We start from the raw sequence: 16,473 nt of genomic DNA, 5'->3' as shown, positions 1-16,473 counted from the left end.
ACCTTACTAATAAACAGTACAAAGTACAAGTATTTAAATGTAACATTTTGAAGCTGCTATATAAATAACATCAAAAGTATTTTCATTTTCAATATCTGCTATAATGCATGTTCAACATCTGTCTCTTTTTCATTTGTTACATTCATAATTACAATTAATTATGAAAACTGCAACTTTATAATTTCATTATACACTGCTCAAAAAAATAAAGGGAACACAAAAATAACACATCCTAGATCTGAGTTAATTAAATATTCTTCTGAAATACTTTGTTCTTTACATAGTTGAATGTGCTGACAACAAAATCACACTAAAATTAAACTATGGAAATCAAATTTTTCAACCCATGGAGGTCTGGATTTGGAGTCACACTCAAAATTAAAGTGGAAAAACACACTACAGGCTGATCCAACTTTGATGTAATGTCCTTAAAACAAGTCAAAATGAGGCTCAGTAGTGTGTGTGGCCTCCACGTGCCTGTATGACCTCCCTACAACGCCTGTGCATGCTCCTGATGTGGTGGCGGACGGTCTCCTGAGGGATCTCCTCCCAGACCTGGACTAAAGCATCTGCCAACTCCTGGACAGTCTGTGGTGCAACGTGACGTTGGTGGATAGAGCGAGACATGATGTCCCAGATGTGCTCAATTGGATTCAGGTCTGGGGAATGGGCAGGCCAGTCCATAGCATCAATGACTTCGTCTTGCAGGAACTGCTGACACACTCCAGCCACATGAGGTCTAGCATTGTCTTGCATTAGGAGGAACCCAGGGCCAACCGCACCAGCATATGGTCTCACAAGGGGTCTGAGGATCTAATCTCGGTACCTAATGGCAGTCAGGCTACCTCTGGCGAGCACATGGAGGGCTGTGCGGCCCTCCAAAGAAATGCCACCCCACACCATTACTGACCCAATACCAAACCGGTCATGTTGGAGGATGTTGCAGGCAACAGAACGTTCTCCATGGCGTTTCCAGACTCTGTCACGTCTGTCACATGTGCTCAGTGTGAACCTGCTTTCATTTGTGAAGAGCACAGGGCGCCAGTGGCGAATTTGCCAATCTTGGTGTTCTCTGGCAAATGCCAAATGTCCTGCACGGTGTTGGGCTGTAAGCACAACCCCCACCTGTGGACGTCGGGCCCTCATATCACCCTCATGGAGTCTGTTTCTGACCGTTTGAGCAGACACATGCACATTTGTGGCCTGTTGGTGGTCATTTTGCAGGGCTCTGGCAGTGCTCCTCCTGTTCCTCCTTGCACGAAGGCGGAGGTAGCGGTCCTGCTGCTGGGTTGTTGCCCTCCTACGGCCTCCTCCACGTCTCCTGATGTACTGGCCTGTCTCCTGGTAGCGCCTCCATGCTCTGGACACTACGCTGACAGACACAGCAAACCTTCTTGCCACAGCTCGCATTGATGTGCCATCCTGGATAAGCTGCACTACCTGAGCCACGTGTGTGGGTTGTAGACTCCGTCTCATGCTACCACTAGAGTGAAAGTACCGCCAGCATTCAAAAGTGACCAAAAGATCAGCCAGGAAGCATAGGAACTGAGAAGTGGTCTGTTGTCACCACCTGCAGAACCACTCCTTTATTGGGGGTGTCTTGCTAATTGCCTATAATTTCCACCTGTTGTCTATCCCATTTGCACAACAGCATGTGAAATTGATTGTCACTCAGTGTTGCTTCCTAAGTGGACAGTTTGATTTCACAGAAGTGTGATTGACTTGGAGTTACATTGTGTTGTTTAAGTGCTCCCTTTATTTTTTTGAGCAGTGTATATCAGTCTGATATATAATGACAGGTAACTGTTATCAATGATAACATTAAATGAATGGTTAACATTTAACTTTTTATTACTATAAATCTAGTGTCTGTTTAGCAGGTCTTCCTTGCTGTCACTGCTGCTATAATATATACATTGTAACAAACTGTGCATGTATATATAATATATAATTATATAGATATTATATAATTATATTATACAGTATATGTTATATATTCTCTGTATATGTAATACTGTATCTATCTAGATGTAATATATTTGTGTTTTATATATACAAGTGTATATAATATATATATATATATATATATATATATATATATATATATATTTATATTCTCAAATTTTGTCATTTCTTGTCTGTTTTAATTCCAATTGTTTGTACAAATTATTTGCATGGTAAAAAAAAATAAAAAAATTATAGTACTGATATAAATGGGCTGAATTTGCCACTGAACTATTTCTCTTCATGATTGCCAAAAGGACAAACTCAGCCCTACAACATATGTATATTGCATGCATTTACTACATATGAATTGTAAAATAATTACATTAAACTTAAATAAAGTATTCTTTTGTGTTTTGTCTTGTATACATTTTTTTCTAATGTGTGTTGTCCGATACTTGAATTACTTTATTAGAATTATAATAAGGCAACACAGGTGTTTCTCTATGTTAAATACTTAAAATGTACATTGTTGTTGTTACATTATACTGTATATTGTATTTGATATTGTAGACACAATCTTTATTTAAGAATTTAACAGCTTTATTCACAATAGTAAACAAACAAGATACATTCAGTTACACTATATATATATATATATATATATATATATATATATATATACAATTGCAAGAAAAGGTATGTGAACCCTTTGGAATGATATGGATTTCTGCACAAAGTGGTCATAAAATGTGATCTGATCTTCATCTAAGTCACAACAATAGACAATCACAGTCTGCTTAAACTAATAACACACAAAGAATTAAATGTTACCGTGTTTTTATTGAACACACCATGTAAACATTCACAGTGCAAGTGGAAAAAGTATGTGAACCCCTAGACTAATGACGTCTCCAAGAGCTAATTGGAGTGAGGTGTCAGCCAACTGGAGTCCAATTGGAGGTGTTGGTTACAGCTTCCCTGCCCTATAAAAAACACACTCCAGTTCTGGGTTTGCTTTTCACAAGAAGCATTGCCTGATGTGATTGATGCCTCGCACAAAAGAGCTCTCAGAAGACCTACGATTAAGAATTGTTGACTTGCATAAAGGTGGAAAGGGTTATAAAAGTATCTCCAAAAGCCTTGCTGTTCATCAGTCCACAGTAAGACAAATTGTCTATAAATGGAGAAAGCTCAGCACTGCTCTGCTACTCTCCCTAGGAGTGGTCGTCCTGTAAAGATGACTGCAAGAGCACAGCACAGACTGCTCAATGAGGTGAAGAAGAATCTTAGAGTGTCAGCTAAAGACTTACAAAAGTCTCTGGCATATGCTAACATCCCTGTTAGCGAATCTACGATACGTAAAACACTAAACAAAAATGGATTTCATGGGAGGATACCACAGAGGAAGCCACTGCTGTCCAAAAAAAACCCATTGCTGCACGTTTACAGTTTGCACAAGAGCACCTGGATGTTCCACAGCAGTACTGGCAAAATATTCTGTGGACAGATGAAACCAAAGTTAAGTTGATTGGAAGAAACACACAACACTATGTGTGGAGAAAAAGAGGCACAGCACACCAACATCAAAACCTCATCCCAACTGTGAAGTATGGTGGTGGGGGCATCATGGTTTGGGGCTGATTTGCTGCGTCAGGGTCTGGATGGATTGCTATCATCAAATGAACTGGGAAATAAGTTTTTCAAGACATTTTGCAGGAGAACTTAAGGCTATCTGTCCACCAGCTGAAACTCAACAGAAGATGGATGTTGCAACAGGACAACGACCCAAACCATAGAAGTAAATCAACAATAGAATGGCTTAAACAGAAGAAAATACGCCTTCTGGAGTGGCCCAGTCAGAGTCCTGACCTCAACCCGATTGAGATGCTGTGGCATGACCTCAAGAAAGCGATTCACACCAGATATCCCAAGAATATTGCTGAACTGAAACAGTTCTGTAAAGAAGAATGGTCAAGAATTACTCCTGACCATTGTGCACACCTGATCTGCAACTACAGGAAATGTTTGGTTGAAGTCATTGCTGCCAAAGGAGGTTCAACCAGTTATTAAATCCAAGGGTTCACACACTTTTTCCACCTGCACTGTGAATGTTTACATGGTGTGTTAAATAAAAACAATGTAACATTTAATTCTTTGTGTGTTATTAGATTAAGCAGACTGTGATTGTCTATTGTTATGACTTAGATGAAGATCAGATCACATTTTATGACCAATTTGTGCATAAATTCATATAATTCCAAAGGGTTCACATACTTTATGTTGCAACTGTGTATATATATATATATATATTATTCGTCAATGTACAAATGTTATTAGTAGAGTATACTATTCACTAGTTTAAAAAGCAGCTAATTATTGTTCAGTTAGATACTTAGCTACAGCTTAGAAAGTTAGAATAAAAGAAAAAACTTACATGCTCATTAAGCAGAACTGCAGGTATACATATTTAAAGGAGTTTTCTGGGAGTATAATATTTATGACCTATCCTAGGTCATCAATATCTGATTGGTTTGGTCTGTCTGCTGGCACCCCCACTGACCAGTTTTTTTAAAAAGGCCATGGTGCTCTGGTGAGTGCTGCAGCCTCTTTGTATAATAGTAATAAGCTGTTCATCAGTCATATGGCTTAGGACAGTTTTGTCCCATTCAAGTGAATGAGCCTGTACTGTAATTCAAAGCTGCTGTACAATAAATGGCATTGTGCATGGTAAGCTGTGAGAAGGCCCCAGTGCCTACCAGACCACTGTGGCCTCTTCAAACAGCTGATCGCAGTGGTGCCAGAAGTGAGACCACCACCGATCAGATATTGATAACCGATACTAAAGATAGGTCATTAATATTGAACTTATGGACACACCTTTAGGCACACATTATAATTAATGATTGGAATTTAGCAATACATTACAATAGTTAAATATCATAGCTCATCAAAAACCACAAAAGCAACATTACCAAGAACAACTACTCCTACTTAATTGAAAACAGAGTGTACAGTAACCACGCCTGCTGTTACAGAAGGACCAGCAACAACAACATCTGGGTCTGCCTCAACTATAACCTCAAAAGCAACAGACACATCGGTTTCACCATCAGCAAGTTCCTCTCAAGAAACTACAAAAACAATTTCATCGGGAATAACTATTGTCACTATTCCAGAAGTTTCAACTATTTCTTCAGCTCATACAACTTCTAGAGAAACATCTACCTCAACTCCTCAAACTGCAACTACTCCCACCTCTGTACAAACAGACTCTTCTGAAACTACACATATTATTACTGAAAAATCAACAACCATTTTGACTTCCAGCTCTACAGCAACTGTTAGTTCACAAGTAACAACAACAGGTTCAGCACCAACAACAGGTTCCTCATCAAAAACCACAATAATAACATCACCAAGAACAAGTGCTCCTATTTCATTGAAAACAGAGTCTACAGAAACCACATCTGCTATCACTGAAGGGCAAACTACTACAATATCAGGGCCTACGTCTACTGAAACCTTAGGCACAACAGTTTCCACAACTTCAGCATCAACAACGTTATCATCAACTACTTCAACTTCATCTGGGGCAACTACTGGCTCTGGCTCTGTTATTTCAACCCTCGCAACTTCAAGCAAACCAACTGTCTCAACACCTGAAGAAATAATTACTTCTACTTCAGTGAAAACAGAGTCTTCAGTAACCCCATCAGTTAACACTGAAGAACAAACAACCACTTTGACAAGCAGTACAACTATTAGCTTGAAGACAATTCCCATCGTTTTGGTATCAACAACTGGATCCACGCAAGAAACACCGAAAACCACAATAGAAACATCATCAGAAACTTCTACATCATTGAAAACAGAGTCTATAGTAACCCTACCTGTTATCACTAAAGAACCTACAAGTATTTTGTTTTCTACTTTCTCCAGTATGTTAACCACAACATATCCCATAGTCTCAGCTTCTACAGCTAGTTCTACTGCCGAAACTACAAGAACAACTTCATCAGAAACGACTATTAAAACTTTGTCAGAGAGTCCATCTGTTTCTGCAACCCTCTCAACTTCTATGCAAACAAGTTCTCCAATAACTGACACAATTTCTTCAGCAAAAACAGAATCCATACCTACTAAACCACTGCTCACTGAAGGAACAACAGCTCATATAGTTCCGGCATCATCAACAGGCTTCACGTCAGAAACAACAAAAACAAGTTCATTAGAAACAATTGTTGGCTCTACATCAGATATTTCAACAGTTAATTCTACTCATGCATCTTTAGATACAACAACTGATTCCACGTTTACTGGTTCAACATCTCAAATAACAAGAACCACTGTGAGTCCACAGACATTAACTGCTGCAACTTCAAAGAGCACTACAGAAACAACTATAAGGAAAACATTTCCTACAACAGTTAGTGAAACATCAGAATCTACCGAGTCTATATTCACATTTTCTACAACAAGAACTTCAACTGATTCTGAATCAACTAAAATCTCAGCAATTCCTGATATCACTACTGTCATCCCTTCTGCACAAACTTTACAATCAACAGCTGTTTCAACTTTAGGTTCTACAACTAAAGAGCCCAATTTATCAGCTTCAAGCACAACAATTGATAGGATATCAGGCTCAACATCTATAATAGTTTCAGGTATGTCTTCACTTTAAGTAAAGAAAAAAATTATTTTAGAAAAATGAAAGCAAATAGATCTTACTTAGAACAATGAATTTCCCAACTAATTTTGTATATTTTGTTTCTTGGATAGGACGACCAAGTCCTCTAACTCCATATAACATTATGTGTAAATCTTCTAAGTCTTTTCCTTTTCCTAAGAATCCATATTGATGTATTCCTGGTATCTACTGATTTTTAATAGGAAAAAATATCATATCGTAGTTGAAGCAGTGTCTTGGGAAGAATAGCATTCTAAGGAACCAATTTTGTGATACTGGTTTACATACCTAAATTACAGACGCAAAAGTATTAGTTTTGGACTATAAGACAAAATTTTTTAGCAGGAAAAATATTGCTTAAAAGTGCCTGTTTCTTATAGTCCACAATCAGGGTCTTCCAGCAGTTCTAGACCACTCTACCTGTTTCCTTAAAGGAGTTGGCCACTTTCTGGTTACAGTTGACCAATTTGTTTGTAATATTATTATATGGCACTTACTAACATAACAATTTTTTTCTAAAATGTTCTGCCATTTTCTATATTTCATAAGTTATGCTCCCTTGTTTGCCAAGTCTTTTGTGCTGTCCATAAAATGGCTGCTGCTAAAGGTTCATGTGACCAGGTTAATCATCTCCATGTAATGTCGTCTCCATTCAAATACTGTACACTGCATCTGCCATCTGCAAATACACTGTTGGGAGTTTAGTGAAATTGCAGAAGGCCTCGATGGTAAGGTGTGTCTTTTTGCTGATGACACAAAGATTTGTAACAGAGTTGATGTTCCTGGAGGGATACACCAAATGGAAAAGGATTTAGGAAAACTAGAGGAATGGTCAAAAATCGGCAACTAAAATTTAATGTTGATAAGTGCAAGATAATGCACCTGGGGCATAAAAACCCAAGAGCAGAATATAAAATCAGTGATACAGTCCTATCCTCAGTATCTGAGGAAAGGGATTTTGGGGTCATCATTTCAGAAGACTTAGAGGTAGGCAGACAATGTCATAGAGCAGCAGGAAATGCTAGCAGAATGCTTGGGTGTATAGGGAGAGGCATTACCAGTAGAAAGAGGGAGGTGCTCATGCCGCTCTACAGAGCACTAGTGAGACCTCATTTGGAGTATTGTGCACAGTACTGGAGACCATATCTCCAGAAGGATATTGATACTTTGGAGAGAGTTCAGAGAAGAGCTACTAAACTAGTACATGGATTTCAGGATAAAACTTACCAGGAAAGATTAAAGGACCTTAACATGTATAGCTTGGAAGAAAGATGAGACAGAGGGGATATGATAGAAACTTTTAAATACATAAAGGGAATCAACAAGGTAAAAGAGGAGAGAATATTTAAAAAAAGAAAAACTGCTACAAGAGGACACCGTTTTAAATTAGAGGGGCGAAGGTTTAAAAGTAATATCAGGAAGTGTTACTTTACTGAGAGAGTAGTGGATGCATGGAATAGCCTTCCTGCAGAAGTGGTAGCTGCAAATACAGTGAAGGAGTTCAAGCATGCATGGGATAGGCATAAGGCCATCCTTCAAATAAGATAGGGCCAGGGGCTATCCATAGTACTCAGTATATTGGGCAGACTAGATGGGCCAAATGGTTCTTATCTGCCGACACATTCTATGTTTCTATGCTTCTATGTTTTTATGATACCTAATATGTTTATTTTTTTATTTTAGTTATGTTTAACACATTAAAAGCATTTTTGAAAAGGAAAAAAAATCTTGTTGACATTTTCTGAAAGTGATATTTTTTTCACTTTTCAGGCAATTTTCTTATGTAGGGGCGTGTTTTTCAGGGATGAGGTGACGGTTTGATTGGTACCACTTTGAGGTACATAGGACTTTTTAGTCGCCTGGTAATATATTTTTTGTCAGACAAGTTGACCAAAAAATGGCTGTTTTTGCACAGATTTTATTTTATTTTTTTGCATGTTCACCTGACGTGGTAGACCATGTGATATTTTTATAGAACCAATTAGTATGGACTCAGCGATACCTAATATGTCTGTTTTTCTTACAATTTCTTGCATTTTTTTACCTGAACCTTTTATTTTTTGTTATGAATTTTTTTTTTTTACTTTTTTACTTTTATTTTTGTCCCAACTTTTAGGGGTCTGATCCCCTTTACAATGCATTACAATACATCCTGTAATATACTGATAGCCTACATATGAGACCCAGCCTGGGGGCTGGATCTCAAAGGCTTCCATAGGAGGCAGGTATCGGGCTGTCACCACAGCGCATACCCTCTACAAACCCTGTGCATGCCGTGGTAAGCATTGACTGTGACATGCAAGGGGTTAATATGTTGTATTCACCGATGCTGGCATACACAGTAGGGGCTCAGGAACAGCTGGACCCCTGCTCCTGCACCTGCCCGATCAGAGCGCTGTACATATATTGTGCTGGGACTTAAGTCACGTCCTGTAGCGCAGTACATGTCATTGGCATTGGTATCCTATGGGTTAATGAGAAAAAAATATTTTTTTATTTTCTGGTGTCTAAACCTGGGGGGAGGTGCCTTATCGCCAGGTGCATCTAATAGTCTGAAAAATATAGTTTGTTGAATTCTAAGTAATATTCTACCTTCTTGTAATTGTTGTTTGAAATTGACACTTTAATATAGAATCAAGACAAGTCTTATTTTGTCCAGAAACAAAAGTCTTTTTTGCTTAGATTTCTTCTTTTTATCTACAAAAATATATATCTACATCTACCTTTACTGTATTACATGGCCTATAAGTTATACCTCAGGTTTGTATTTTCATCATCAGAAAAAAAAACTGATAAATAAGTCTATACTTTAGTAATAAACTGACAGTAAACCGTAATCATATGCTGAAACTCAGAGAAACCTTTCCAAGTATTATAGACTTTATACAGAATATTTCTTTCTCAATAAAACATAATATAAAATGTAAGCATGTCCAATGCTGAGTATGAATTGGAATGTTGTGCACATTTGTATATGAACAGTACATCTCGTATGTGCAGGGTATCACATTTTTTATTTATACTTGAATGTACATTGTTGTATCAATGAGTTTTTGTATTTTTGCATGTCCATTTGTTATGTGCTGAACACTGACTAGAAATGTTGGTCTTCTTATTTGAGTACTTAATTGTCTGTCATTATTCTTTGTCCATCATTTGGTCCTCAATACAAAGTGCTGTACGTACTGTACCGTACATATAATAGAGCTAACATAATGCTTCAATGACCAGGATCAATACTAGCTCCAATCCTGGCCATTTAAGCCTTATAGGCTGTGGTAAAAGGTGACTGCTGCATCTAAGTTTCCTCTATCATCCCATTGGTGCCTTTGTGACCTATTATGGTGTGCTGCCACCTTTTTACTGTATTCCTAATAAGCCATGCAGAGATATGGCCTAATACGGTGCCTGTCAGGTTTTCATTACCTTTTCCCAAGCTTAATACAGTTAATTTTTTTTTAAACAACTAAAATATTTGATAAAAAAAGTTAGATAAAAACACATATTCAACAATTGTAAAAAAATAAAAATAAATTGCTATTTTTCTAACAGAGTAAGGCCTCATGCACACGACCGTTCAGTTTTTTTGCGGTCCGCAATCCGCAGATCTGCAAAAAATGAAAGCCGCCCGTTTTGCTTTCTGCAATTTGCGGAACGGAACGTGCGCCTGCAATATAAATGCCTATTCTTGTCCGCAAAGCGCGGACAAGAATAGGACATGTTATATTTTTTTAGCGGGGCCGCGGAACGGAGCCACGGATGCTGTCCACATATTTTGCGGCCCCATTGAAGTGAATGGGTCCGCATCCGAGCCGCGAAAACGGCGGCTCGGATGCGGACCCAAACAACGGTCGTGTGCATGAGGCCTAAAAATGCCATAAAATAAATCATAAAGGATGCCAGCATTGCAGTTTTTGTGATCAGAAAGTCAGATGTATCCCCTTCCCCAAATAAGTGATCCTACAAATAACAAGGCCTCATACAGTTCAGTGAACAGAAAAGTAAAAATAATATGGGCTTTGAAACAAAGCACTGCAGAAGTTAAATGCTTTGACCAAAATTATTATAAGGTCATTATTGGATTGGAAGAATGACTTGCTATTGAAGTCTACTCCAAAACTGTCCTCCATGTTTAAGTATATTTTAATAAGAAAGCCCCCTTTTTATATATATGTAACCAAAATTGATTATGCGTGTTGTACATTTCAGGTTCTACTCAAACAACAACGATCGCAACTCCTTTTGTGCCAACAGATTCTGGTATGTTTCCAGAGTAATTTATCATATGCCATAATTTTAGTGTATAAAGGTCCCACTATTGTTAAGATACAGTAACTCAAAGGCTTGGATTCGGCGTGCAGTGGAGCTGAATATCCTTAGACATAGTTTAAAAGGTTTGATAAATTTTATTGTATTATATAATTGTATTTCATGCTTTTAAATGCAAGCCTGCGTTAGCCTACAGGTAATGTTTCCTGAAAACCTACTTTGAAGTCTTCTGTAATTACGTATAGTGCACAATCCCATACCCCCCAACATTTGAGGGAGGTCTACTGTTTGTTCCCATAAGCCACATTTTTTTCAAGCATTACTTTTATGTACAATAATAATGGAAACATTTTATATTTTAATACTTTTCTTTCATTGATTTTAACTATGAAATGTTTGTCTGTTGTTAGAATTACCTGTATTTAGATTAACAAATGACTTAATACTCATTACATAATTATATATAAAATAATTTTTTTTCATTAGGTATTTGTGAAGTTAGTGGAGATCCACACTACTACACCTTTGATAATCAGGTTCACAACTTTATGGGCACTTGTACTTACACTCTATCTAAACTCTGTGAAGATGAAAGCAGCCTAACAGACTTCAACGTGGAAGCAGCAAATGAGAACAGAGGAGGCAACACCAGAGTCTCATATGTGAAATATGTAAATGTATATGTCTATGCACACAAGATTACACTCGAGAAAAACAGAGTAGTCAAGGTCAGTTCCTAACAAATATATATATATATATATATATATATATATATATATATACAGTAATTGGTTTTAAGTAATTGTGTCTCTAGTTTTTCTTAGTAGAACTTAGGCCTCATGCACACAAACGTTTTTTTTCACGGTCCGCAAAAACGGGGTCCGTAGGTCCGTGATCCGTGACCGTTTTTTCGTCCGTGGGTCTTCCTTGATTTTTGGAGGATCCACGGACATGAAAAAAAAAGTCGTTTTGGTGTCCGCCTGGCCGTGCGGAGCCAAACGGATCCGTCCTGAATTACAATGCAAGTCAATGGGGACAGATCCGTTTGACGTTGACACAATATGGTGCCATTTCAAACGGATCCGTCCCCATTGACTTTCAATGTAAAGTCTGGAGTCCCTTTTATACCATCGAATCAGAGTTTTCTCCAATCCGATGGTATATTTTAACTTCAGTTAGATCGTGAAACCTCATTTCCGACAGTATATTCTAACACAGAGGCGTTCCCATGGTGATGGGGACGCTTCTAGTTAGAATATACTACAAACTGTGTACATGACTGCCCCCTGCTGCCTAGCAGCATCCGATCTCTTACAGGGGGCCGCGATCAGCACAATTAACCCCTCAAGTGCCGCACCTGAAGGGGTTAATTGTACTATCATATCCCCCTGTAAGAGATCAGGGCTGCCAGGCAGCAGGGGGCAGACCCCCCCCCCCTCCCCAGTTTGAATATCATTGGTGGCCAGTGCGCCCCCCCCCCTTCCTCCCTATATTGTAATAATTCGTTGGTGGCACAGTGTGCGCCCCCCGCCCCTTCCTCCCTCTATTGTAATAAATCGTTGGTGGCACAGTGTGCGCCCCCCATCGCCCCCCCCCCTCCCTCTATAGCATTAACAACATTGGTGGCCAGTGTGCGGCCTCCCATCTCCCCCCCCCCCCCCCGATCATTGGTGTCAGCGGGTTACTAGCAATAGTACAATAGTAAAAGATTCATACTTACCTGGGAGCTGCGATGTTCGTGTCCGGCCGGGAGCTCCTCCTACTGGTAAGTGACAGTTCATTTAGCAATGCGCCGCACAGACCTGAGGCTGTCACTTACCAGTAGGTGGAGCTCCCGGCCGGACACGAACATCGCAGCAGCCGGTAAGTATGAATCTTCTACTATTGTACTATTGCTAAGTAACCATGGCAACCAGGACTGTAGTAGCGTCCTGGTTGCCATGGTTACCGATCGGAGCCCCAGCGATTAAACTGGGACTCCGATCGGAACTCCGCTGCCACCAATGATGGGGGTAGGGGGGGGGGGAGATGGGAGGCCGCACACTGGCCACCAATGTTGTTAATGCTATAGAGGGAGGGGGGGCGATGGGGGGCGCACACTGTGCCACCAACGAATTATTACAATAGAGGGAGGGAGGGAGGGGGGGGCGCACACTGTGCCACCAACGAATAATTACAATAGAGGGGGGGGGGGCCCACTGGCCATCAATGATATTCAAACTGGGGAGGGGGTCTGCCCCCTGCTGCCTGGCAGCCCTGATCTCTTACAGGGGGATATGATAGTACAATTAACCCTTTCAGGTGCCGCACCTGAAGGGGTTAATTGTGCTGATCACGGCCCCCTGTAAGAGATCGGGTGCTGCCAGGCAGCAGGGGGCAGTCTTGTACACAGTTTGTAGTGTATTCTAACTAGAAGCGTCCCCATCACCATGGGAACGATTCTTAGAATATACTGTCGGTTCTGAGTTTTCACGAAGTGAAAACTCAGCTTTGAAAAAGCTTTATGCAGACGGATCTTCGGATCCGTCTGTATAAAAACTAACCTACGGCCACGGATCACGGACACGGATGCCAATCTTGTGTGCATCCGTGTTCTTTCACTGACCCATTGACTTGAATAGGACAGGTCATATTTTTTTCACGGCCAGGAAACACGGATCACGGATGCGGCTGCAAAACGGTGCATTTTCCGATTTTTCCACGGACCCATTGAAAGTCAATGGGTCCGCGAAAAAAAAAACGGAAAACGGCCACGGGTGCACACAACGGTCGTGTGCATGAGGCCTTAATGGAATATTAGCGTTTTTGCGGATCCGTCATGGATCTGCAAAAACCCTTCCGTTACAGTAATACAACCGCATGCATCCGCCATGTACGGATCCAGTTGTATTATGTCTTAGGGTCCATTCACACATCCGCAATTCTGTTCCGCATTTTGCGGAACGGAATTGCGGACCCATTCATTTCTATGGGCCGCACGATGCAGGCATCCGGAATTACGGATCCGCACTTCAGGGTCCGCAATTCCATTCCTGAAAAAATAGAACATGTCCTATTCTTGTCCGCATTTTCTAGTAAGTGCTGGCGATGTGCGGTCTGCAAAATGCGGAATGCACATCGCCGATGTCCGTGTTTTGCGGATTCTCGGATCCGTGGATCTGCAAAACACACACGGACGTGTGAATGGACCCTTATATAGCCATGACAGATCTGTCATGAACACCACTTAAAATCAATGGGGGACGGATTTGTTTTCTATTGTGTCTGCACCAAAACGATTGCAGCCTTATTCTGTCCGCGATGGGAGCGTAACCAAACAGAACGGAATGCATTTTGATGCATTCCGTTTCGTTCAGTTCAGTTTTGTCCCGATTGACAATGAATGGGGACAAAACTGAAGCTTTTTATCTGTTATTGAGATCCTATCATGGATCTCAATAGAGGAATTGAAAAAACTAGTGTGAAAGTAGCCTAAGACAAAAGCCAATCTCCCTCATTTTAGGAAAACAATTCCTTCCTAATTCTAAATCTGATTAAATCCTGTGTCTTTCTGGTTCTTTGTGTATGAATGTTTTTACATATTTCTCATGGCAGGTCACATTATACTTTAACAAGCTTCCATATTAACTTTAGCATATTACTGTACATCAGACATTTTTATTAAATTAATTACAATTAAGTCATATATCCTATTGCTAATACTTAATGAACAGTATTTGGATCTCTATTTATCATATAAAGTTATACCTCATGAACACGACCATATGCGGTCTGCCATCTGGCCGATACCAGCCATGTGCTTCCTGCGCTGTTGTAAAATTGCCTATTCTTGTCTGCAAAATGGACAAGAATAGGACATGTTCTATCTTTTTTGCGGGCCAGTGGAATGGACATGTGGATGTGGGTAGCATACGGTTTATTGCCTGCATTTCTTGTGGTGCTATTGAAATGAATCTGACCTGCAAAAAATGTGGATCGGATGCAGACCAAAAATATGGTCACGTGCATGAGGCCTTAGTGTGTTTTCTTTTTACCTCAGTCCCCAGCTCACAGTATACAGCATATATTATATATTAACCCTCAAGCCTGTCAAATATGGCAAAATAAGGTGTTTACCTACTTAACCACTTCCTATGGGCAGTTGTTTATCTTTAAATGGATGTTCTGGAACGTCCATTCAGAGATGGCAGCTGCACGGTAATCGTGCAGCTGCCGAGCAGGGGGCCCGCAGTCGGTGACAGCAGGGCAACCCAGAGAGAAGCAGGGACAGTTCCCAGGTGTCCCTGCCTTCTGGATCGCTGCATACACAGCGCTTAGCTGTCAGTCACAGCGAAGAGGCAGGGAGGGGGCGTGGTTACCATGACTTGAAGCAAGGAGGCCGCTGCCTCTGTGACTTCAAGCCTGACTAGAGAAGCGCGCCGGCAGGGGATTAAAGATTTACCATTAACATAAAGTGCAATGTGTTACAAGAAAACAATCTCTGAATGGCTTGGATAAGTAAAAGCGTTCCAAAGTAATTACCACATAAAGTGACACATCCGATCCATGTCAGATTTGCAAAATTAGGCCTGGTCAGAAAGTGGTTTAATTAACATTTTCTCGTTCAAGATTTTATAGTAACATTTGGTCCTCATTAACTAAGACAAATTGGGCAAATGGAGCCTATTTTTTTTTTTAAGTCTAAAGATTAAAATGTATCCATAAAATGTATTCATAAAATAGTTATATTTTTATAGGTTAATGGACAGACAGTGACACTGCCAATTCAGCTGCCACCTGATGTAGATGTATTCATCAGTGGTTCCAATGTTATGGTAACAACAGGCTTTGGATTGATAGTGAAGTTTGATGGGAACCATAAAGTCCAAGTATCCATCCCAGGAAACTACTCTGGTAAAGTCTGTGGACTTTGTGGAAATTTCAACGGCAATGCCAAAGATGATTTCCTAAATCCGGATGGTGTATTAGAACCAAATTCAAACAGCCTTGGAAACAGCTGGCAGGTTGATAATGACACAAGGTACCCCATTTTCTTTTGATAATAACACAAGGTACTCCATTTTCTTACTGAGCAGACCAGTAATATATATTCATTGGTTTCTTTTAAAGATGTACTCCAGGAGTTGACCATCCATCTAATTGTACCGATGACGATAAAAACAACATTGTCAGCAATGGCTTCTGTGGAATTATCACTGATAAGGAGGGTCCATTCAAAAATTGCCATAATGTTATCAATCCTCTAGTATACTTTGATAACTGTGTATATGATTTGTGTGAAACCAACCTGGATAAGGAAATATTGTGTGATAGCCTTCAAGCTTATGCTGAGTCCTGTCAGTCTAATGGTGTTACAATAGAAGCTTGGAGAAATGACACTTTCTGTCGTAAGTAGATTCCATCTTTTATCACTTTTACATTCTACATATGCAGATCAGTTATTATTGGAACTACCTTGAATAGGCGCATCAAATGTGTGGGAAATTTTTAATCTACTGCAATACGTCTAAGTTAAAATATTCATAATCTTCACTGGAAACAATCATTTCACATCAATGAAATTCTGT

General features: G+C 39.8%; 1 protein-coding gene across 1 annotated transcript in view; it reads left to right on the top strand.

Annotated features, from left to right (window-relative positions):
- LOC120999131 (IgGFc-binding protein-like) overlaps positions 1–16,473 on the top strand; it is a 72,665-nt gene that overhangs the window by 4,280 nt on the left and 51,912 nt on the right. The window contains exons 4-7 of the mRNA XM_040430003.1: positions 10,847–10,897; positions 11,393–11,634; positions 15,643–15,926; positions 16,016–16,293. Of these exons, the coding sequence (XP_040285937.1) occupies positions 10,847–10,897; positions 11,393–11,634; positions 15,643–15,926; positions 16,016–16,293 (855 nt within the window). The remainder of the gene's footprint in view (positions 1–10,846; positions 10,898–11,392; positions 11,635–15,642; positions 15,927–16,015; positions 16,294–16,473) is intronic.

Source organism: Bufo bufo, chromosome 4, assembly GCF_905171765.1.
Source record: "Bufo bufo chromosome 4, aBufBuf1.1, whole genome shotgun sequence".
NCBI classification, from domain to species: Eukaryota; Metazoa; Chordata; class Amphibia; order Anura; family Bufonidae; genus Bufo; species Bufo bufo.
This window is presented reverse-complemented; position numbering and strand designations above follow the sequence as displayed.